At 36.8% G+C, this 26,218-nt stretch overlaps 1 protein-coding gene across 18 annotated transcripts in view; it reads left to right on the top strand.

Annotated features, from left to right (window-relative positions):
* The window catches only part of NPAS3 (neuronal PAS domain protein 3), an 828,951-nt gene that overhangs the window by 239,857 nt on the left and 562,876 nt on the right, over positions 1–26,218 (top strand). For 11 of the 18 annotated variants that reach the window (XM_070587910.1, XM_070587925.1, XM_070587918.1 and 8 more), the window contains one exon: positions 11,960–12,204. In XM_070587910.1, coding sequence (XP_070444011.1) covers positions 11,960–12,204 — 245 coding nt within the window. Of the gene's footprint in view, positions 1–11,959; positions 12,205–12,314; positions 12,366–26,218 lie in introns of all 18 variants that reach the window. The other 7 variants (XM_070587900.1, XM_070587907.1, XM_070587934.1 and 4 more) reach the window with 1 other exon arrangement.

Consider the following 26,218-nt stretch of genomic DNA (forward strand, 5'->3'; position numbering starts at 1 on the left):
CTTCTTAACCTAGAGCTGAGTCAGGATCTGAGAATGTGCTTCAGGAAACCCATTATATGCAGTATTTTGTGTGTTTGTCTGTTTTCTTGCTGTTAGAATCTACAGTTGCCATCAAGTTGTCAAGGGGTTAGTGACACTTGGAAAAAAATCAGTCACCAAATGTGACCACACTTCATCCCTAACCAAGCAGGTGGCATGCTGTACACTGGGAAAATCACTGCTTTTGGGTTTAGAGGGACCACAAAGGACACAGGAACACAGACTGTGTGGCTAAGGTCTCCGTCATCTGGTTGGAGACCTTTGTGGGATCACTCGAGAAGTCACGAGGACCTCTCCCAGCTGTGCCAATTCCAGCTCTCTTTTAGAGGAATGACCAAGCCAAGCAATTTCTCCAAATATTTTTCAGACCTTACTATTGCAAGAAGTGGTGACAGGATGACATTTAATAGCACTAACAGGTAAACCATTTATTAAATGAAAAATACCTTTAGCATCAAGGCTCTTCAAAGGCTCAACTGGGACTCCGTAAAATTACATTTTTACTGTTTTTTCAAAAAGTAATTTTTATAGTAAAAAAAATACATGTTTATTGAAGAAACCTCAGAAAATAGTTACCTCCCTCCTCTTCTTCCTACCCTCCCCCCACAAGGAATTTCCACCCTGTAGAAATAACCAATCTTAACATTTTTGTTTATGGGAAATTAATTCAGATATGGATATATTTACTTCTTTGTCTATGTAGACTATAGCTATTTAGTTGTTTAATCCCATTATACATGCTGCTTTATAGACTGTCTCTTATCACTTAACATGTTTTTTTGTAAGTTTTTTGTAAATTTTGTAAAATTTTTTGTAAATTTTCTAAACATTTTTCCAAGTCATTGAAGATCTTTTTCAACATCCTTGTTCAATATCTTGAGAATATTCCATAATTTGTTTCTAAAGTTTATTTATCAAAGAGGCAGTGAATATTCTTCTGCTAATATAATCACATCCTGAGTCAGGTTGGGTCAAAAGAAGACAAATTTCTAAGCCTTCAGATGTGTATTTGCCAAAGCGTTCTCTAGAAATAGTAACAGTCTGCACCACCAGCAACTATACACTGTGCTTTTGGAATCTTGATGAAAGGTTGAGTAAAATTACATCTTAAAAAACCAGTCAGATAGGTGGGGGATAGAGTATATGGTCTCTTAAGACTGATGGACCTGTATTCTCGGTTGTGATGTTTAAGGAAACAGTGACCATTTTCCTTAATTATCTCACTCTCACAAAGGAATGCGGGCAGTTAGAGTACATTGGTGTGTTCATTGATGTCAAGTAAAAGCATGTGCTGTGTTGGCCGTGTTCACATGACCATAACTTTCATTTTTCATGCTTAAAGATCTTCAAACTTCTCAAAGCATGCTCTCTCCTTTCCAAGTTTCTCGCATCAAGCTTGAAAGTTTTCAAAAGCTTTCTTCCACTTAGTTGTGCTTTCAAAAGTGTTTGAAATCACACTTAAAAAAAATTAAAGGAAAAAATGAATTTTCCCTCTAGAAAAGGTCATTCGAATTTGAATTCCAAAGCAATTTAGTTTGGGACTTAGAGCAATTAATAGCAATTCTATCTACTCCAAATTGGAATGTGTTTATAAGCTGGAAAAATAGAGGTTTTATTGGATATTTCATTAAGGAATTAGTGTTTTCATAACTACTATTACGGAATTTATTGGGTGATTATAAATTAAATAAAACTTTACACGTGGCTTTGTTGTCATACAAATACAATGGGAAAGGGGAATCATGAGGACTTTATTTCTGTAGAGGCGGGGAGGTGCAGCGGTAAGGAAAATGTACATGAGTCATCCTCTCAAGGTTCAAATTCCAGCTCCAGCCATCTTTTCCTCTCTGTGCTTTGATCTTATTTGTGAGATGAAGGGCAATAATACTTCCAGGGTGACCAACTGTCCTGGTTTGCCCAGGACTGTTCTGCTTTTAGCACTGAAAGTCCAGAATCCAGGGAAAGCCCTCTGAGACAAGATGATGCCCAGTTTTCAGGGATAAGTGTGGAAAGTTTTGGAGGGAAAGTACAAAACCCATAAAAGTGGCCCCCAAAATAGGGGCTGAAATCAACACTGTTTTTAGTATCAGATATATCCAGCACAGATCATCTGCCTTCCATAGATGCTGTTAGTTTTTTCCCCCCCTCATTGCTGATACTGGCAAGCATGATTAAATGAGATAATGTTTAAAACATCTAGACCCCCCCCCCCCCCAGGGATCTGAAATATATAGTAAGCATTCAAAGATGTTTGCTTTTATTATTATTATCTTAAGGTCCATACTGTTCTTTGGTGGTACTGGATAATCTTAAAAAGCAGACACAACCTGTGTACATTCCTCCTATTGATATTATGAAAATTAGTACCATAGTTCCCTTGGAGTGGTGGAAGTTCCAGCAAGTGCCCTCTGGATAGTCAGTGAAACGTCCTGCCATCACAGGGTGCCCACCATTCTCTCTCATTTTGCCCTTCGGCAGAGATGCTCTGACTCTCAAATATTTAGCAGTAGACTTTCCTCTCAATGTGTGCTCACGACTCCGGTTACTGTTAATGGAAGTTACACATGTGTGCTCGCCAGGATGAAAAAGCCTTTATCCCATGTCGGGCAAAGACCCGTGCTCCTGAATCTCTTTCTAAACTTCAGACCTGAAGAGAGCAGTGCAGGCAATTGCTGCTTTCTCACTATATTAGCTTCTTCAATTTCCTTTTAATTGGAGCCTGCAACCCAGCTTCTTGTAACTTCAGGGGGACGAACAATACAAATTAAGATCTGGATGCTTTCCAGGAAGGGCTCAGCTCAAAGAACACTTTTTTTTTTCTTTTAACCCAGTTGTGGCTGTTCACAAATCACATGCAGTCGCCTAATGAGTCCATATTTTCTTCTGAGGTTTCACATTTCCAAACTACACTGCAGAGAAAGTAAGGGGAGTGTTCACCTTCCTCTGGTGTGAACTGTCTGATTGAATGTACAGAACAGATAAATACGAAAATAGTCAAAATTCTAAATCAGCATCACAGAACCTTCGAATACGCTACCTTACCCTTGTTCAGGACATTCATTTCTCCCCAAGAATTCTTTTTAATGTATAAGACTTCAGTTTATGTTTAAGAACTAGTAAACTATAGCAGTTTGACAGCCATTCACACTTAGTTCTGTGCATTAAACCAACAGCATTCTTTTCCACAAACATCCATTGTTAGGACAATACTCTCAGACAGAATTTATGAGAAATGGAATTATGTTACCAAGGAGATAGCATTTACTATAATGAAGAGTAGATCCTAGAAAATGGCCCCTTTTACAGCAGCTCAGAGCAGAGCCACAAAAGCAATTGATTGGTCTTGGCATTTAGTCTTATATCAGCTGTGTCATCCATAGCTTCAGGAGTGAGAACACTAATCTAAAGTGACATTTCTGTTCTGGCGGGCTTTTCTGCCCTGATGAAAGCAATTACTTCATTCCTAAATGATAATTTGCGGGAGTTTCAACCACTTTAATTGATAATTTTTTTTTGTTGTTCTGAGTTCAATTGTGAAGTGATTAGCTGATTTGGTAAATAGAAGTTTAAGGTGTAAAATATACAAGTTGCCCCAAGGTAAAGTGCTATTTATTGGGTGGGGAGAAATTACTTGGTAAAGCCGTGGCTCTTCCTTTATTATGGAACTGCCAGTTGTATAGCTTAAAGTTCTTGGGGAAAATGAAGAACAAAACACTTTGATTCATGAGGTTTTTGGCAGACACTAAAGCATACAATGAATAGTTTGGTCTTGCTGCGGTTCATTCAAGGGTTATTTGAATCAAGGTGAACATCGGTTGAAAAGGATTGCTTGGACCTCTCAGCTTTCTTTATTACTATTCTAATGACTCATTCTGGAATTAAATCCTCTTATTTAAAGTGTTAAGAATGAAAATGCTCATTGGCTAAAACCAATTAATTTAATTATTAAGTTCAAACATACACAAGGCATTTTCTGAAGATGAGGGAAGGCATTCAATTGAATGGCTTTAATTACTCTTTTGATCTATTTTACCATAAGTCAAAAATGGGTCGTAGTTATTCAGTCAGAATATATCTCAGTTTAAAAGTTTTAAGATTGCATCTTGATTTTGATACTTTATCCAATGTTAGCAGTTACAGATGTTTTTGACACATTTTTAAACAATTTCATGATATTTTCTTGCATAAGGAAAAATAATGATCTCTTCACATGTTAAATGAGAAAAATAAGGCAAGAATGAAGGTCAAACTGATTTACCACATCAAACAGTCTTTGTCAGCCAAGCTTAATATATCCTGAGTTTGTGGAACAAATGAAATTTTGCTGCTATGTTACACTTTGCTTCCAAACAACCATTACAACTGGTTTTATATATTGTGTGAGCATCAGACCATCAAACAGTGCATCTTTACTGACGTGTTGCCGCGGTGATGATCTACGGCAGCAATCTGCCATTTATATAAGGGCAAAATGTGCATCTATATTTAGTTGTGAAATTGGCCTATTATACTCTTGATGTTTACAGAGGCTAACATAAATTAATGATGACAGCTATGAGCAGTGCATTAGTTAAGCAGCAGAGTTCTTACCTTGAACTTGAAGGTTCCAGTTTTAACTTCCAGCATATACTATGCTGCTTTCTTCACACATTAAAGGAAGGTTTCTGAAATTATTACCTTTTCTTGGTGAGCATTAAAAAACTTCAATTTGTGAGCTCTGTTGTGCATAATCCTACCAGGTAATAGGTATTTATACATTTCTCAATTATATTACCTTGTAAAAAAGATGATATTTACAATCATGGGGAAAAAAGTACTCTTGAAAGATTTTTTGTTTCTTTGTAGCAGGCTGATTTGATTGACTTTGAACTCTATGTGATGTCAATGTGTGGTGGGCTGTCTTGTCGGAAGTAATGAAGGGAGGACAAGCAGAGCTTATAGAATCTTTACTGTACTTTTTCCCTGGGAAAGCTCCTCATTCAGCTCATGTCAGGGCAGGTGTAGGTACTGGAGTAACTATAGATTTCACCATTAACTATGACCAGAGATCTGATAAGTATGCAGGTGTTCAAAGGTTCATGAGTTAAAATGCTGAAGTCTTTGATGAATTTTTGATGGCTGCATTTTTAATACAGGTCGACCTTCTTCCTTTGAGGCTGCATGCCAGATTAATTGATAAATAGTAGAAGTGTGTAGTGCTGAGTTCTCCTAAGCAAAACAAGTAGGAAAATCCATAGAACCCTGCCTGTCTGGTTCCTTAGAAGTACTTTAAAAAGGTAAAATTTCAAGTGCTTTTGACCCCTACTTTCATTTCTCCAACAGTTCGATGACCAAAACATGCTGTGTTGTTTTATAAAGTCTGGTTATTGTATTCTAAAGTTTACATGAAGGTATTAAAACTACGGCTTAGAGGATTTTCATGTAGCGATACTGTGGACTTTTCGATAATGTCAATATCAGAAGCCTTTCCACAAATATAAATTAGAAAAAAACCGTGATAAAAATCTGGCTATGAAGTCGTCATTGGAGAGGAAGAAACATTTGATTAAGTTGACTTACTTCTGTTGTTCCTCTGTGACAATTATTATTTTTGCTCTTTGTTATCCTCTGTAGATCTCCAGCTATATTATTTCCGTAATCATTATAACTATTTCTGTGAAGTAGGAAACCAAAGTAATCAATTTTGCAAAGCTAAATTTTATCAGCTACAGAGGATAACTTACCTCTTTTAATTTAATGAGTCATCAAATCCAAAGTTGTGTTTTTTCCACCATGGACAAATGGCCCAGTAAGCAACTGACACCCTTATCCAGCTCTTTAGCAGCTTCAGAGAGACTGCAAATCCTGAGTCAGTGTCATAATATTGGCTTTGTGACGGTGGCAATGCCTGTTCTTTACCTTTTTTGGGGCTGGGGGGGGGGTTTGTTATCTTTTGCTTGTTTCTGGCTCAAGTAGAATTTCATGAGTCAGCCTTGTCCTCAGTGTGGAGGCCCAAGCTGCAAATGCTGCTATGCTTCCATATTTCCCCCAGCACCACATGGTCTGGGTGAGCTCTCCATGGTCCTGGATTTGGGCCTTTGCCTAACATCAAGGAGAACTTTTAGATTTTTGGTGTTCTTGAAAGATATTTTGACAGATCATCTTCCTGCTAGGAGTACACATATACTCTTTCTGACTAATAATTATCATTTCAATTCTGAAGTTTTCCAGAGAAGTTTCCACAATCTTCCTGAGTAATCCGTTTCCTTAACACCTGTTTGGATGTTCACTTTTATGTGTAAACAAAATTGCTTGTCTTGCAATTGAATGCCATTTTTTCTACTTGAGCGAACTGAAAAATGGCCACTTATTATTCCTAGTACAGAAGATATTTATTTATAAGTCTTTAATCTTCCATTAATGAAACATTTATTTTTTTTTATTTGAACAACTCATGAGATATACCTGTGGTATACAGTGGATAGACCATTGGCATAAGGAGGACTATAATGAAAAATCAGTATCTGCAATAAAGGAGTTTTATTTTACTTAAGTACACAATCTAATATATCAGAACCAGTAAATAGAAATCATATTGATGAGGACAGAGTGTACATTACAAATGAGCATTGTTGACCTCAATGCATAGAACAATCAGTGTGAAATGAGCTTAGGTTTCCCTTTAACACATCTCACACAATATTGCTGTGTGCCAGGCACCATTGTCAATACTTTACAAAAGTTGATTTAACTCCAACAAGAACCTTATGCAGCTGATAGTATTATCATCCCGTTTCACAGATAAGAGAAATTGAGGTAAAATACGTTAAATATTTGGCTGAAGTTTACATAATTAGTAAGTTATAGAGCCAGGATTTAAATGCAGGTCATCTGGCTACACAGTCTATGCACTTAACCTCACCCCTCTGCTAGTGTAGATGACATGCTGAGAGAGGCGTCAGACAGAACTTCAAGAAAGTGATAATCATGATTCAAGAGAACATGGAAGGAGTTTAATAAATAGGCATTTTAGCGTTGTCACCAGGCAGAAGTTAGGCCTTTGATTTTATTTCCCTTGGTTTGATTTCTACTGTACCCACATGGGAAGTTAAATTTACTAAAAGCAAAGGTCATAAATGGCAGTAGGGAAAGGGGTTTGAGAACAATGAAGAAAACAAACAGGTATTTAGAATTAAAGAAACTGTAACTAGAGTCGGAAAAAAAGGTGGTAGAAAAGAAGCTTGGTTAAAGAAAATTATGAAGAATTATGGAGAAATAGCATGGTATCAGATGTGGTACTAAGATTAAAACAGTTGGACTTTTTTCCCCAGATAAGTTTTATAATAATAGTAATCGTTAATGTTTATATAGTGTTTACAGTATGGCAGACGTTTAGCACTTTACATATATTAGATCAATTACTCCTCTCAAAGATATTATGAAGTATTATTATAATGTCCACTTTCCAGATGAGGAAACTGAGGCCTAAAGAAGTTGAGAGACCTACCCAGGGTTGCCCAGCTGGTAACTGAGTGATGATATGAATACCTGTGATCTGGCTACAGAGCCCACACTCCTAACCCCTGGGCTTCCAGCAAAGTTAAGGATGGGTTGACTATACTTTGAGCATCTCTAAGTCTTTCCAACTTCTTAGAATTCTTCTCTGTTGTAAAACTCTGAAGTAGACTCTACCACATTTAGAGTTTACAAACTATCTTCATTGTTAAAATCTAGAATTGTCCAAGGAGTTTACTGCTTTATAGTCTGCAATATACTACTATGAAAATTAGCATATGAGCCATTGCTGTGCTGTCAGGAGATTTGCCAAATTTGCCTTGTTTGTCATCCTCATGTTACAAGATGTTAAAATTGAGGCTCGACTTTTTGACTTAGAATCACACTGCCTGCAAATGACCAAGGTGGGTCTTCTAACTCCTTCACCAAGACTCTTTCCACAAAATGCACAACTTGTCAAAGGAACTTAAAATCCATAAGAGAATTAAAAAAAAAGAATCACTTTACATTTAATAAGCGATGTCCTCTCAATCTTCATTACTGGTAAAAATTTTTCCATTGCTTGTTATCTATGCTTAAAGGTATAACTTCAGAGACTTGTAAAAATTGTTTCAAAATGTTGAATGGAAACATACATTAATTAATATTATTTTAACCAGGGATATTTGTTTAGGATAAATTAATTCTACCAACATCAATGACAAAAAGAGGAGTGAATCCAACTTTCTAAACCTTATAAGAGGAAATTCTAGGCATTGTGTTATTACTCTTTTGGTTGGGGTAATGGACCCTTTTTGAGGATCTGAATAATTTACTGTCACTCCCAAAATATACACATATACCCGTATTTTTGCATATGATTTGCAGATACGTATATATATGTGTGTGCTTTTTGAAATAGTAGTTGAATTTGTTGTTTTTTGATGGTAGTGGTAAGTATTAGTGAGATGATATATCATCGTCAAAGAGAGCTGAAATTTTGATTTGCGGAAGATTAATGAAGAAACTCTTTTTCCTGCTTTTCAGAGTCTAAGTGGTTGATCATTAGAGCAGTGAGGAGTTTGGGCCCAGAGAGTAACTTATTGTGAATCTGAAGTTTAATCATATTTTAGACAGCAGAGATTGGCACCATAACTCTTATTCACATACAACTGATCCATTCTTTCTTTAGTATTCTAGAAATCCAAACGTAATTTTTTGGTTTAGAACAGAATGTATAAATACAAAGTTTACTTTAGATTTTATTGTTGTCCTTAATTCAATTTGCTTATAACTAGTCTCTACTTCACAAAAGCATGCAAAAGATTAATCTACAATGTATGTCATTGTCCTAAGGTCTTTAGCTTCATCTGTTCTGTCAGCATTTCCACAACCTTTACAATCCTTTGACTGTATTTTAGTGCTGTTGCCCTCAAAACCAATTACTCCTCATTACAGACAGTGCTATCATTCTGAAAGTCTTCGGAACTATAGTGTTTGCATAATGATGTGATGTGGGAGTCATGGAAACTCTTTGTTATTAAGATTATGGCCAAGAAGATTACTTAAATAGAGTAACACAGTGTGTGTTAGGGTTAAGAAAAGATAAAGGAAGTGGGGCGCGGGGGAGAGGGGAGTAGAGAAGGGAAAAACAATAAGGAGGTGGGACAGGAACACACAAAAAAAGTTCTGCCCAGTAGTATTTTAGAAAAGTCACGGTCAGAGGGCACTGTTTAGGCAAGGCATCCAAAGGCATTAGTGTCCACGTATGGACTTCCTTCCCTGAGAGGACATAGGAAACCATCTCTCCTCTACCCAGCCTGTAGAGCCTATGGGGTTGTTCCCTGTGATCTTGGGCTTTGCCTCCCCATAGGATTAGTTTTTTTCCTCAGATTATTGATAAAATTATGCATTAATATTAATTTCAGAATAATTGCCTAATCCTCTACTTGCTTTAGTTGAATAGAGAACTTCCTAGTATGAGTATTAGTTATATTAATTAAATAACAAATGAGTCCCTTTTTGATCATTTGAGTAACATTAATAAAAGAAAATTACATGTAACATCCATGTAAAACTACCTTCAAGACTGGCCTCCCAAATCATTAGCCATTTGTAAAATGAGTCCCTGCTCTCTTATTGACTAAATGACATGTTTTATTTGGCTTGCATGATTTTAAAAAAGCTTTAATTACTAAATATATTAAAATTTGGAAATGCCATGTAAAAATTCAGATTTTGTTCTCTAGAAATAGCAACACCAGCAATCTGGCAACGCCAGGTATGCCTTCCCCCAAAGCAGCAGTCGCCTGAGACTGTGTGCTTGCTTTGCTGGGGCTGTGCTCCTCCAGTCCAATTGCCGTCAGGTCTCTGTACTTGAAGCACTGCACTCCACAACTGGTAGAGAAAACACGTCAAAAGACATAGTTCAAATTTTGGCACAGCTGACTTAAATGGTGTGAGATTGCTTTCATTACGTAAAGGGAAGAATGCATAATCATCCTTTCATCCTAAGATGCTAACTTGGATTCCGGTTGTACTTATACCATGTCAGATTTTAAGGCCTCTCTCACTTTATTTACATGGTTTTCAATAAGCCAAAATTGAGCATTTATAGATTTGGAGGCTAGCCAAGGTATTGGGAAATAAGTGGCATAACGTGTCTTTTCCTTGTAAATTAGTGATATTTCTGCCTGAGGTTATCACCTGCCACATCAAGAGACAAAGGTTTTTCACCTGAGACTGCTGTGACTCTGAAAATGATAGCATTAACGTGTCTAGTTCTAAGAAATACATTACAGTTATGCATCGCTTAATGACAGGGATATATTGTGAGAAATGTGTCGTTAGACAATTTCGTCATTGTGCAAACATCATAGAGTGTACTTATACAAACTAGATGGTATAGCCTACTACGCACCTAGGCTACATGGTACTAATCTTATGAGACCACCATCATATATACAGTCTGTCATTGACTGAAATGTCATTATGCAGCACATGACTGTAGTTAGCTAATATAGAATATTTTCTTAATAGAGTGAAACTGGTTGAGATATTGGCCTAGCAAGTATTTGACCAAAGCGTTATGGCATTACTTAAATTACATGGATATTCAATAAGATATTCTGAGTGTCTGCAGTGAATTCAGTGTTTCTACCATGAACAATATCAGGTGTGCTAGAATGTAATATGGAATAATATTGTCTATATTATATTAATAGAGTTGGAGCCACGCTGCTGAACTCATTTTGATCGATTCCTCTGGGTCTTGATTCCTCCTTTGGTTCTCTCTTTCTTGTTATTTTATAATGGGAAGGAAGAATGCTAGATTCAGAGATTTCAGATGCCTTCAGAGTTCAATAAAATGGATACTTACAAATGATTTTAATAGTACAGTGGTACTATAAATATTGCCCAAATACTTATCATCAGGGTCTGGTTTTGAATTTATTTTTTTGTCAGACACAAAACAGAGCAATTCAAAGTAGATGGAATTCTCCTGTCAGGTGCTCACACACAACTTCAGTTCCACCAGAATCTGCCTTCAGCAAAGTGAGCAAACTTCAAACAGAAATGCGCATGAATAGTTAAAGGGAAATGCTGGATCTCACCTGTTGCCTCTTCTGTGAAGTAATATGTCTATAATGTTTATAAATTTTAATAACCCTTACAGGGCTTTATCTTTCAACATTAAATTTATATTATCTTGAAGTTTGACTTTTCTGGGCAATATATTTTATTCTCTGGTATCTTAGAGAATCTATCCATCTACTAATGTATGTCCATTAATAAAGAATTAAAGTATTCTCTTATCAGCCAATCACCGGCACGTTTATAAAGTTACATTTAAATCTTCATTTTTCAGTAAGATGTTTTCTTTATCTGACTGAAGCTTGTGATCCCTATTGAGGCCTGGAAACACATCATCATTTTATTTGTTGATTCTGTGAATGGGGTTTGTGTTTATCCTTTGTTCCCCAAGATGATAATGGAAACAAATTTTTTAAAATGTGTCCTTTTGATGGTTAAAGATCCCATAGTGATAAACAGTTAAATGAACGAAATCATTGTCTTGAGAATAGATATATTACAAGCCCAATCTTTTAAATTACTTATAGCTGATAGCATCAAGCATCACCTGTAAATCTTATGTTATGTCTTGAAAACAATGAATGTATCTCAATGCGTCGACTATTGGAGGAAAAAAACCTAACAAGCAGACAGTTGTTCCTCATTGCACTTGAGTCAATGGCATAAAAGTCCAGCGGTAGAATTTATGGTTTTAGTGGACATTGTCTGGAGCTCATTTTACTATGGCCCTGGAATTTTGAAGAAGATTTTGGTAGATTTTTGCTGGGGAAGAAAGGAAATAGAAAAAAAAAAGCTTTCTGTCCGATGACAGAATCACGTTTTAAACAACACTTTTTCACTCCTTTGATTTCAGTTTACAAGCATTGAGAAAGGAGAAATCCCGAGATGCTGCTCGCTCCCGCCGGGGAAAAGAAAATTTTGAGTTCTATGAATTGGCCAAGTTGTTGCCTCTTCCTGCAGCCATCACTAGCCAGCTTGACAAGGCATCCATAATTCGACTTACAATTAGCTATCTGAAAATGAGGGACTTTGCTAACCAGGGGGACCCTCCGTGGAACTTGCGAATGGAAGGCCCTCCCCCTAACACATCAGTAAAAGGTAAGTCTTAAGCCACTGTTCATTCTGGAATATGGTGGTCTATAGGTGTCTCTAAGATGAAATGTTTACCATCATCCTTTCTTCTTTTCCTGCATCTCAATCCTTTAAAGGGATACAAATGTGGAAATCTGAACTCTGCATGAGAAAGACACCATGTGAAGGTGAAATAAACCTCTTCTATTTCTATTTTATTTTCAAAAAGTTTGTCAGCCTGAATATTCTGTCACTTTATATAAGGTTTCAGAGAAATGAGAATGAAATGACTTACATTAAAGTGCTTTGTGGGTTTAATTTGTTATGCTAATATGTGTACGTTATTATTGATGGGTGGAATATGAAAATATTTGTTAAAGGATGGAGCTAATGTTTTCTGTCTTTAGTGACCAAAGAGAGGAAGGGAGCAGAGTCCAACTGTAGCAGACATTTTGAATCCTGATTTTATTGATGAACAAAATAATCAATCCGTGTATTAATGTTTTAAGTCTCTAAACATGTTGCCTAAAAGTTGTAAATACAAACATATATTTATATTTGCCCTCCAAATCCTTGATGCAGTTACCCTCAGAATTTGTTATTTTAAAATTTTAGGCCTTCTTCACTCTGATAGTTGAGAGGTATTTTCTTGTGTGTTCCTGAAACTCCTAATAATTTATGGCATTTTTAGCATATGAATATGCATGCATATGTTTATTGATGTATATGTGGTGTTGGCCTTTGATTCTCTATCTTTAATGATGTGTTATTCAAGGCGTGGGACTTAAGGGATCTGTTAGTTTCTTGTGCCTTAACTTTGTGTCTAGACTCTTGATGAGCATAGAATAAAGCTGGACGTCTGGCGGAGTTGCAGGCAACCACCACCTCTGGGGGAGGAATTAGGTGTTTTAGTTATGTGATTACGCCATGATAACTACTTTTGAAGTCCCTGTACTCTTGGCTCTTGTAGGAAAGGGTACTAGTGGGGAGTAGTACAGGATTCAAATCTCTTACGGGATTCAAATTAAAATGAAGAGTCAAAAACAGTGGCTGTCTACTGTGCTAAGAGGTGTCATTATGTATGTGTATGTGCATGTGTGAATCTGTTCAGATCTTTGGATTGTTACTTAGGGATTGTGTTTCTTATGCTTATGAGAGAAGGAAAATTAGAATTTAAATTATAACAGGTTACTTTCCACTAGAGCAGGGGTTGGCAAACATTTTTTGTCAAGGGCCGTATAGTAAATAGGCTTTGGGGAGTCCTCTACTCTGCCACAGTAGCATGAAATCAGCCATAGATGATACGTAAATAGGGTGTGGCTGTGTTCTAATAAAACTGTGCTTAGAAACAGGCAGCTGCCAGTGGATTTGGCCCATAAGCCATAGTTCATCGACTCCTGCTCTGGAGTGTAAGAATGACATTCAAAGGTTGAGGAGAACATGCAACAGAGGGAGCTGTCAAGGGGACCTTCTGTCCTTCAGAATGTAGATGTCAACTTGGTAATACACCAGTCCATGTTCCAGATGTTAAAGGAGTAGTGAATTTTCCCAGGCTAAGGATGTGAATATAATTCTAGTAAATATGTTGTATACGTTAGAGTTCATTCAGTAGGCTGTCTTCGTGTTTATTCCAAATCATGCAACATGAAAAGATAAGTGCAACAGGTTAGAAATCACACAATGTGCAAAATATACTCACTAAATTTGAAGTACATTGATTGAGGGACTAGACTTATATTAAGTTGTTTGGCATAATTATCTTTTATTTCCATTTTTTTTAATGAACATGATCACCATATATGTGTGTGTGTGTGTGTGTGTATATATATATTTTTTTTCCTAAGGAAGATTATCCTTGAGCTAATATCTGTTGCCAATCTTCTTCTTTTTTTTTCCTGAGGAAGATTATCCTTAAGCTAACACCTGTGCCAGTCTTCCTCCACTTTATATGTGGGTCACCACCATAGCATGGCTGACAAGTGGTGTCGGTCTGCATCCAGGATCTGAACCCATGAACCTGGAACACTGAAGTGGAGCATACTGAAGTTCAACCACTATACCATGGGATCGGCCCCTTATTTTTATTTTATTTTTTTATAGAAGTTGGTAGTTATAGGCTTCCTTGGTAGTTGTGGCTACCAAAGTAGGAAAATCTAATGGTTCCATGATCTGTCCGTTATTCTGTGATGTGATGATCCTGCTTACTTTTAGAATCATTGCCTTTTAAAGATGCAAAATCATAAATCATATAGAAGTATGCCCTCATTTAACAGGTGAGAGAATTGATGTAGGGAGAGTTTCCAGTTTACCGTTGTGTTGGCAGAACTAAAACCAGAATCTCATTGTCTTGCCTTTCTGCCTAGTGCTGTTTCTATTATATCATTTCATTTCTAACAGTGATATTTGGTTTTTATCACCATCATCAAGCATACTAGGTGAGAATTCTCTTAGCTTTGGACTGTAACTAATAATGCATTTTTACTTTATGGACTTCAATCAACTCAACTCTATAACTGCTTATAATAAAGACAGATAAAGAAGAAGATAAAATATGGTCTTTGCTCTCATGAGTGTTTCAGTTTACGGAAGGACATGGTGATGTTAGGGTGAAAAATGGGGAGATTTGGGTGGATGTTTAGGAGCCTGGAAAGAGAGAACAGATTTTAGTATTTTAAAAATTCCATCCAGATTATGTCAGAACATCCAATTTGGTATGTGTATTCTCCGACAATTAGCAAACAGAGGATAGTCTACAACTAAAGATGTAAGCATAGTGACTCTATACTGTTTGCCTGGCTCTTAAAAGTTGCTAGGAATGCAATGGGCACTTTCCGTAAGCTGGTTCTGCTGTACAATATGTGTATATTTTATTGCTTTACTCTAGTTCTTTAATGCAAACCTGCTACTCATTCTGATCAAACATTCATGAAACAACAACATCAAAAGAAAGTCATTTTAATTTATTAAGGTCTTCTATGTTGTGCCCTTGAAGAAGTTCATATGGATAAACAAGCTTATATAAATAGCCTGCAGCATCATGTGAAGTGCAGTTCAGAATCCAACAATAAAACTGTAGACATTATACTTCATTCTTCTCCAAGCAGTCTCTTGAATAAACCTAAAGGCATTTGGAAATTTATATGAAAAGTACTTACATCATGTAGGCAACATTTTTTTTAATGTGATGGGTTGTTCATGTTAATAATTAAATTTCAAAGCTTAAATTTAAATTTATCCCACACAACTGTATAGGAATTTAATCATTTTAATTTACTGCTTCAGAAAGGTCCTTTACTCTAACCTGTATTCATCACATCTTTTCTTAAAAGTCTATAAAGGTTGATGAGTTTGTTTTGTGATGCTCATTGTGTACAGATTATTACAAGTTATGCTTGCAGAAAGAACACTCGGGTGACAGTGTGTAATATGTCCTGAGTCAATTACTTCATGGAAATGATATGTTAAGCAATTGGAAGGTAACAGATAGTTTTTTCCATTATTTTAGAAATATCTGTATTGTTATAATACAGATCAAATCTACAGTGAACATTATGCATTATTCAAGAAATGACCAGGCATTCTCAGCAGTGTTTCAACTAAATAACTGATGATTGTAACCTTTAAAGAAATCTCATTGTGGTGACTGTTGGTAAATCACTTCTCCATTCATAGTCATCTCTATTTACAGGCTATCTAGAAACCATTATATCTTTTATTAATCTTAAAAGCAATAGCTGCTGATTTGACATTTGCTAAAACTAGATAAATTTTCTGTCTTTCTAATATCAGAGACTTCAGTCAATTTTTGAAGTGTATCTGCTGCAACTCTATTAATCCAGGAATATTTACCACTGTAAGCATAAGTTTTATTTCAATTTAAACGTTGCAACTTTTAAACAATTGGCCCATGTATGTGACAGGCAAGAATGCTGAAATATGTAAAATATGAGACATTTTTGGTCTTTGGAAGGAAACAATTGAAAAATATGTAAGACAACTGGTGATTAAAATTGACTGAACACATTAGGGAAGAACTTTACTATTTTCCTAGAATTTCCCTTTGCTATTTCAGGCATCTGTTGTGAATTAAGTGGTAGATGGTTCTGAGAGGAGAGACCTGCAGGTCTTTACTTAAGCAACCCAGGATATGTCCTTAGCCAAAGACCAGACTGTTACTTAAGCAATGATGTTTAAGGGATTCATTTAAAATGGTCATGTAGGGTCACTGAGTAGAGAACACCTTTCTGCGGAACATTGAATTACAACTGCAGTGGTTGTCCCCAAAACTTCGATAGCATTTTATAATATGGTTCTGTTTCCACAGAAGATCGAGATTCCAAGACTGTCTGATAGGTTGTCTTGGTCTAAGCAGCTCAAAGGTCTTCTAGTTCCTGTTCTGGCATTTTGCTGGGTGCTGACACATATTTACTTCTACCAAGTGATATTCATGTTTGGGGGCAAATGTCAGATTCCTCATTATTAAAAGACCATGCAAAATAAAAGTTCTTAGAATCAGTACATAGCATGTGTACCAGCCTGTGGTATTCTTTATTTTCTTTATTTTTAACACAGGCAAATGGTAGAACCCAGACTGAACCCTTAGGTTCTAAACACAGCCTTCCTGTAGGGCTAGGAGTGTAGGATCGAAGAATGAAACTTACACCGCCACCAAATAGCTTGATGAGCAGTGTGTATGTCTGTGTCAGGGATCCAAACCTGCAAACCCTGGGCCACTGAAGCGGAGTATGTGAACTTAACCACTATGCCGCCAGGCCAGCCTCCAATATAATTGCCTTTTCTTAGGTATGCTTCTAGGAAGTCTTTTTAATTACGTTGTTATCCTTTTAAATCTTCTGGTGAAGCTATGACTTCTGAAAGAAGTTCATTTAAGAACTAATCTTACTTTCTTCTATTTTACATCATTATGGGACAGGCAATATTTACTTGACCACGCTTCCAATTGTCATGTCTGACACCCATCAGGAAGGGCTTTCTGACAAATGTGGGCTTGATAATGGCAGAGTAAGTCTCAGACTCAGACTCTAATTCTGTGAAGTTTCATATTTTATCAGGAAAAGCTTTAATATCTACAAAGGGGGTCTCTAGTCTACCTTCAGCATGAAGGATGTTAGAAAGCATCACGGGTTTCTTACCACATGCCACTGTCAAAGAATTTGACTGGTCACCATTTTCTTAGTGCATTTGGCACTACTGAGCATCTAGAATTGCCCTCAACCCCAAATATCGACTCAAGGAATGCCTGTTTGTGAGAGTGATGACTGCGAACCTGTGAATATTCAGGTGTACTAGTTAGCCATTGCAGGGCAACAAGCATCACAACATCTCTGTAGTATGCCAGAAAGCTTTTACTCCTCATGTAGCTATGGCTAGTTGGGGGCTTGGCAGATCTAGGCTGGGGTTAGTTGGCTGGTTCTACTTCTTGCCACAGCTCTGGCTGGGCTTGTCTCCTTGCTGAGGGTTCAGCTCAGGTCTGTCCCCTGTTAAGCGGCAGCAGACACCTGGGAGAAGCGCTTTTCTTTTTTAAATCGTTTTATTGAGGTCGTATTGGCTTATAACATTGTGTAAATTTCAGGCGTACATTATTATATATCAGTTTCTGTATAGACTGCGTCGTGCTCACCATCAATAGTCTAATTTTTATCTATCACCATACATATGTGCCCCTTTACCCATTTTGCCCTCCCCAACCCCTTCCCGGTGGTGGTAACCATTAATCTGTTCTCTTATCCATGTCTTTGTTTATCTTCCACTTATGGATGAAATCGTATGGTGTTTGTCCTTCTCTTTCTGGCTTATTTCACTTAGCATAATACACTCAAGGTCCATCCATGTTGTTGCAAATGGCATAATTTTGTCTTTTTTATGGCTGAGTAGTATTCCATTGTATATATACCATGTTGTGTTTATCCATTTGTCTGTTTATGGACACCTGAGTTGCTTCCAAGTCTTGGCTACTGTGAATAATGCCACGATGAATACTGGGGTGCATCAGTCTCTTTGAATTGTTAATTTCATGTTCTTTGGGTAAATACCCAGTAGTGGGATAGCTGGATCATATGTTATTTCTATTTTTAATCTTTTGAGGGATCTCCATACTGTTTTCCATAGTGGATACACCAGTTTGCATTCCCATCAGCAGGGTGTGAGGGTTCCCTTTTCTCCACATCCTCTCCGACATTTGTTATTTCTCATCTTGTTAATTATAGCCATTCTCACAGGTGTAAGGTGATATCTCATTGTAGTTTTGATTTGCATTTCCCTGATAAATAGTGGTGTTGAATATTTTTTTATGTGCCTCTTGTAAATCTGTATATCTTCTTTGGAAAAATGTCTGTTTGTATTCTCTGCCCATTTTTTTGATTGGGTTGTTTTTTGTTGAGTTCTTTATATATTTTGGAAAGTAACCCCTTGTTGAGTATATTATTTGTAAATATTTTCTCCCAGTTGGTGGCAGAAGCTCTTTTCATGGTGATGGCAAAGGTGTAAGAGGGATGAGCATGAACAGAACACCTCTTAAGGATTATTTCTGGAGATTTCTGGAACTGTGGACGAAAGAGTGTGTGTGTACTTGTTTGCATCCTACATAGGATTCATCAGTCTGTCCCTCTCTTCACTGTCATCTCTTCTTTCTGTAGCAATACTGAATACCAAAAACCATGCTTTTTTGCCTTTGTCATGCCATCATCTGACTGAAATGCCCTTTTCCTTCTTTTAGTTTTGCTGAATTCCTATTCATCTTTCAAAACCCAGCTCAGATGTCACCTTCTCATGTAAATCTTCTCTTCTTCCTTAGAACGTTAGTCAGTTCTTTTCATAGCTTGCTTCTACAGTTTCTACAGTCTGCTGTTGCTTTATATCAATTCATAATTCTTTTCTAAATGTACCTGTCTCTAAATTTAGACGATGAGCTATTCGATGGAACAGCCTGGGTCATCTTTTGTATGTTTATATCTCTATGTGCAGTACCTGGAAAAGGATTTAACCATGTTTTTAAATTGGTTGGTATGGAATTGGACTGTATCTTGAGATTGCTCTTAGCAGAGCTAAATAATGCTGATGAGAGTTATGGGTGGGTCTAAATGATAAGCTAGGAAGAAGAAAAAAAAAACAGAGTAAAAATAAAAGGAAAGACAGAAGGAAAATGGAGGGAGAATGATGGAATAGTGTGAAACGGAGGAGAAAATAGACGGTGTATTGGGTAGGAGCTAGGAGGAGTGGTAGCCCCCAGGGTGAACTGCCAGTCCCGGCTCTGTAAGGGCCTTCCCCTTAACATGTTTCTCTCGTGTAATATCCAGTTGACGGCTGAGGAGTTGAGAGTTAAAAACAATAGTCTCAAGAAACCCATAAGTGTCTTGAGTGTATAAATTCAAGGCTGTTCAACAAATATCTGAGTACCTTCTCTTAGTAAGTCTCTGCTGCGTATAGAAGGGGGATATAGAGAAAGTGTAAGGTGTGATCCTGGCCTCAGAGGTATTTACCCTTTATTGAGAAAGAAATGTGAAAGAAAACAAGGGAAGAAGGAAGATAAGCACTTTTGCTGAAATTGAGCATGCCGTGTGACCTGGGTTACAAAGCCCTCTGTAGACCTCAGTTTTCTCATTGGGATTTTCTTTTTGTAAATGATTCTGGTCTGGATGGTTTCTTACTCTCTAATCCCAAACCCCAATGCCTTAGAAAGAATTTAGCAGTGGTCTCAAATTAGCCTCTCCTGGGACTGTTAGGTTTCTTGAAGCTATTTATTAGTAACGTCAAAAGCCACATTTTCTAAATCTTCATATTCTGCTAATACTTCTATTTTCTTTCTCTTTGACTTAATTCTCCTTTATATGAAGGTATCGTGTCTCCCTTGTGGTGTGGGTTCAAAAATATGATGTAGTTTCTTCTCTAAAAACTTATATCTGTTTATTATCAAGATTTGCTGCATGCAATCATTATAAATAAAAGAGAGGGAAATAAGACAGTACACAATGACGTTTTAAATTAAATAAGCCCCAGGTATGTGATATAGATAAAATATGAATCTAGAAATTTATATATTTTGGATTTGCTTTTACTCTTGACAACATTTTAGGGAATGTAGCTACATTCTATATCATATCCAACTTAGTTTAAAAACTCTGCTCATTCTTGGTAATGTAATATTTTAGTCATGGCGTCCTGTGACATTGCATTATGCTACATTGTACTCCCTTTTTTAGGACTTTCAAGTTTATGTGCTCTGTTCTTTAGGGCTGGAATTCTTTAATGTGCTTTTGTTAGCCCTATCACCTCTTGCAAAGCACAATATATAGTTTCAGCACTCTGCAGATAATAATATTTCATGGGCATAGCAAAGAAGGAGTCACCTCTGACTGCTTTATATGATTGAAATTGTACTGTGGCTTTAATTTTCAGAAACAGCTTTCTAGATACTGTGCATAAGTCTTAGCTGTGCCTTAACAAACACGTGGTGACCTCCACCTGTAAGACTAATGTGGCTTTGAATACTGATTGACTGCAGCTTTTCACATCCTTTCTGGGTCCATAATATGGCAGCAAATGTCAGAGTCTGGGCAGGAAAAGAAGGCCAGCAGAACTTGGGTTTAAAGATAATACAGATCATCTGTTTCAATCCCTTTGCTACTGTGTTGAGAAAACTGATGTAGAGAGAAGTTTAGTGAAACTTCTAATAAACAAAGTCAAGAACAAACTTGAGACTGGAATTTGGGCCTCTGGAATCCCAACTGAGTACACTTTCCTCTGTAATAAGGAGAGTTCACTTTCTGTGTTCAGCATATGTCACCAGCTGGCTGTAGTAGCCCTTTCCCCCATATATGTTATACATTAACTTATGTGAACATATGTGCCTCATGTGTAGAAACCAGTTCTTTTTAGATCAAATGTTACCATGGTGTCCAAATTCAGAAAACATTTTCTTTTTCTTTTGAGGAAGACTGGCCCTGAGCTAACATCCATGCCCATCTTCCTCTACTTTATATGTGGGACACCTGCCACAGCATTACTTTATGAGCGGTGCATAGGTCCGTGCCCGGGACGCAAACCGGTGACCCCTAGGCCATCAAAGTGGGGTGTGCACACTTAACCACTGCGACACCAGGCCAGGCCCCAGAAAACAGTTTTAGGCTATTCAAAGGCAAAGGAGTTATAATTCAATGAAAATAATTATTTTTAAAAGGCATTCCATGCTAAGATTAGGGGAAGCTAGGTGAAGGGTACATGGGACTCTCTATACTAACTTTGTAACTATTCTATAAATCTAAAATTATTCCTAGATAAAAAGGTTATTTTAAGAAAAGCACTGTAACTTGGTCCAATGACAGAAACACAAGAAAAATTAACCTCTGCCCCAATGGAAACTTGTTCTCTCCCAGTTGTTGCTTTTCTAACTGGTCCAATTGAGTGCTCACAGGTTCAGCCTTGTTTAGGGCTTCATTGATTGTTGTGAGGTTTAGGAAATGTGGTCAACTGACAATTGCAGTATCCACCAGGATATGGAAGAAAGAAAATTGATTAAACTGTTTACATACAGTTTTTTAAAAATCATTATAAATGACCTATATTCTGTCAAGAAGGAGTCCTGTATGAGCACAAATGCACACCCTGGTTATTCCTCCTCCTTTCTTCGCTAAAAGTTATGACGAGTACTATATTATCTATTCTTCTGATCGTGGTGAAAGATGTCTAGAAGGAGAAGGTAGAAAGACAAGACCAAAACTAGTTATAGAGTTCTCGAAAGGGATTAGCAAACTTTTTCTGTAAAGGATCAAATCTTAAATAGTTCAGCCTTGGTGGGCCATTAAATTTCTGCTGCAGCTAATCAGCTCTATTGTTACAATGCAAAGCAGCCATTGATAATTTGTACCTGAATGAGTATGGCTGTATTTCAATAAAACTTTATTTGTAGATGCTGAAATCTACTTACGTCATGAAAATACTGTTCTTCTTAGAAGTTTTTTAACTGTGGTTTATGGATTGCATGGAAACAGATGGCAGGCTGCATCTGACCTGTAGGCTGCAGTTTGCCAACCCCAGTAAAAGAGCATTGCAATTGGCAGAGACTGAGGTGCTTTTTTAGAACCCACTGTGGTAAGAAGCGTACTACTTGTTGTAAAAGTTTGAGTCTTGTGTTTGTTTTAAAGGTATGGCAATAACAATAAATGGCTGGCGAAGTGTTCTGTTTTGTTTTTCAATCGTCTTCAGAGCTAATGTGTGTTCAAATAATCTGCTTCCTATAACTAAATTGTGTGCCAGCCTGGGGTGCGGCCTTGCGTATTTTTCTAGGTTTCCTAGATGTGTATTCTTTTCTATATTGCCTATAATACTGAAAAATTAAGTGTAAAGTCTTATTATATCATTGGCTTATTGTTTGCCTGCTTTCTGGATTTAACATAGCAAATGATCCAAACTAGGGCTTTTCAGATAGTCTTCTCTAGATGCAGGATCTTCTTAAAGAGAAACACGATGAAAGTTTTGTCTACACAGGGCTATTGTTTGGTGATTTTGACGTAACTAATCAATCAACTGATCAGTTCAGTTAAATAATTGTTTTTCTTTATTTTCCTACATAATTAATTAATTGTCCTTCTGATTCAGCTGAGGGTTTAAGGCATGATATGGCTGTATCTATCATGAAAAAAATCATTAGAAATGAGAAATTTGAGATTTGGTTATAGAGTCCAATATTATTATGAACATTAGAATAAATAAGATTGGGAAAGCTGACCTAGTCATATGCAGGTAGAATTGAATATATCTCAAAAACCATGTGTATGTAAAGTGAGGAAATATGGCTAAATTGTTAGAATAATTTAATTTTCACAACTTACTAAACTAAACATGTTAGTAAAGGAACAAAACACAGGCACTAGGAAATAACTGCAGTGGCGTCTGCCGTTGTCCACTGAGATGGGTCAGTCACTAGGTGTTGAGTGAGTGCTCAGAGGTGAATACTGTACGGAGCAGCTGGAAGAAACTAAAACCTGTGCATTCAGCCAGGAATTCCCAAAGCACTCCAGAGACTTAAAAATGTTTTTCAGTACCGTTTTGTAATTAAAGCACATCACTTATATATAATTTTACAGTTTGGGAAATAAGGCTGTGTTGAATATCAGCACTGATGATGAAAACAGACTGTGTACACAGTTTGGGTTTTATATAAATACTTTAAAATATTGGCTTTCTTCTATAAAAATAGATGAATAGTATCCAGGTTTTTACAAGAATTTTAGCATAAAAGCAAAATTGCTATCATTTTCCGTTTTGAAAAGGGATGTGAAGATCGCATAACAAAATGTGTCGAATGCAGTATGTTCTAGAGAGTTATAAAAGGAAAGTGGGGATGCTGATGCAGGTGAGCCTCGCTTTGGGTATGCTCGGGAACTTTTGTAAAGTGGTACAGTGATATTTTCTTAGCTGACACCTAACCTAACGTGCTTGTCATTCTATCTCCTATGGGTATGGAGCTCCTGAAGTTGCAGAAAAATCTGTAACAAGTTGTTCAGCCTGTGCTATTTTGTGATTTCTCTCTGGTAGGCAATCCGATCAAACCTCCTTCTTGTAAGTGAGTCACTACGTTTTTTGCTATATGAACATCTCCTATTGGAAAAGCTAAATAATACCTTTATGGAGATTAGAGCAAAGGATTCTTGCAGGGAGTTCTAACAACCTATAATAAAGGTACAGTCCGTGTAAACAAGGTTGGGGGAGCCAGCACAATGTGTGAATGCAATAGAAGCTAATCATCCCAGTCATTTTAATGTGTCTTCAGAGTGCCTTATTAGTAGCAAGGTGTCGGTCAACGAATGTTAGACATTGCTGAAACTTCAAATCTTTGAGACTGTGAACAGGTAACATCTCTTTGGCCTGTTTTCTTTCTGAAAAAATGGCACAATTGGGCCTTAGAATTCAGCTGGTCTTATGCTTCAGTAAACCTAAATTTTATTGGGAGGCCTATGTTTACATAGAAACTACAAAAGTCATGTTAGAATTCTTATTTATGATTTTTATCATGTTAGAGGTAAGTTGGTTTTGGTTTTGGTTGGTTTGTTTTAGTAAGATTGTGTTTCCAAAATGATGTTAATCAGAAGAAAGAGATGGTCGAAATGCAGTATTTATTTTTAAACACATTTTGGGATTCTAACATGTAAAATATCTTCACTTGTATCATATGACAGAGTAGAGGAAATTTACAGCTCTTAAATTTACAGTCTCTTAAATGACACAGGTGATTTGGGGATGTTAAGGCAGCTTAATGTTATTTTAAGGCTTAAAATAATGAGATATAAAGGTTGATTATATAAATTATTAATATGTGAATATTTCACTGAAATGATAAGAAGACAAAAGCACTCTTAAAGTAGGCTGTATCTGAAATGAAAGGCTGATTTATTGAAACAATGAATACAGTTGACATTTCCCTCCTCAGAATTTTGGCTTTATAGATATAGTAGGTTTTAGGGTAACATTTTTTGTTGTTATCATTAGAGTTCAGGGATGGGTCATACTTCTCTTTTCCTTTTATTTACCTGTTAATCCTTTATTTGAATGTTTGCTATGTTGTGAGACTGTATTCTAGGTTCTGTGGAGAGTGCAAAGAGGAAAAAAAACTGAACTCTTTCCTGTAAGAGTTTATAATCTGGTGGCAGTGACGCACATGCTCCCAAAATCATAAGGTGAGCTATTATTCACGTTGGAAGAGGTCTAAGCAAAGTACTGTGTGATCATAGACCATCATTAATGGATATGGGAGACCAAGAAGGTAGCCTTTAAACTGGACCTTAAAGATGAATAGGATTTTAAATTGCACAGAGTTTTTCATAAGTGAGCATATTGAATCCATATAGGGTAGTTGTAAATACAGAATTTTATTATTTTCCAAAAAAATTATTCCATGAAGTTCTACTTTCAAATGAGTATTTTTCCAAGTCTTTATTTTAGATACCCATTGGTGTTACTTTATTATGCATAAATATAGTTAAAGCTGTAACTTTAATGAGAATTGTGATCCCTGAGGTGTCAAATAAGCTTATGGAGATTTTTCTTTTCAGAAGAGTATTTTAAGCAGAATCCCCAAATGTCATGTAGAACACAGAATACTTGTGTATATTTCTATTATCTGGCCATAATCTCAAATAACCTAATGCATGAATCACATACCGTTCTTATAAACCAAGAGCTTAGTCGAATATAATCTTCTACTCTCTTTTCTCTAGTAGCTTCACCTTTTTTAGAGGTGGAAGAAAGGCTGGAATGAGGTAGATCTTTAGATTTTGCAATCCTAAGGTATTTAGTTTATAGAAAATCCCTCAGCATCTAAGACCTGAATATGGAAAGGATCAGCTCAGAAGAATGACTGCTTTCCTGGGAGCCTCGCAGTAGAGTGGCCAAAGTTCAAGCCTGCCACTGGGCGGTGGCTGGAGAGTCAAGTGCTCATCTTGGCACACGGCTCACATACACCCCACTAAAGCCTATAATTGGGAGGGAAGACTAGACGGCGTGGAAGAGAATGTTTTGTACTTTCATTTCATTTAAATTAGCACAAAGGGAGGGAACAATTTTGCTTCACATGCAAAGTCAGTCATTTCTTGGGTTGCTAGCTCAATGTTTTAGCAGAACAGCTGTTCAGTACAATGTGGCTTTCTACAAGCAATATTTCTACTGCTAGAAAAGTGGCAGTCTGCCAAAGAGAGTGCCCAGACCAACCCCTAAACAAAAAAAAATCTTTTGTCAACGACTCTAATAATTTGTACAATTCGGGAAAGGGGGGTTGCACAGTCTTTGCAGATGTGCATTTATGATGCTATTTTTAAGCGGAGCAGCATGAAAGAATAGATTCATACAAATCATAAGTTGATCATTCATTTTAAGCATTTGGCTTCTGCTCCTGCTAAAATTTCATTCTGTGTAAAGAAAACACAGCCAGCCTTGAAACGAGGTAAGGCAGGGTGTGACAACAAGATGAAATTCTTCATTTTCAAACCTCTGATGCTTGCTCAAAAACAAAAAGCTTTGGGGTCTTCTT

The sequence above is a fragment of the Equus przewalskii genome, chromosome 1 (genome assembly GCF_037783145.1).
Source record: "Equus przewalskii isolate Varuska chromosome 1, EquPr2, whole genome shotgun sequence".
Lineage (NCBI taxonomy): Eukaryota > Metazoa > Chordata > Mammalia > Perissodactyla > Equidae > Equus > Equus przewalskii.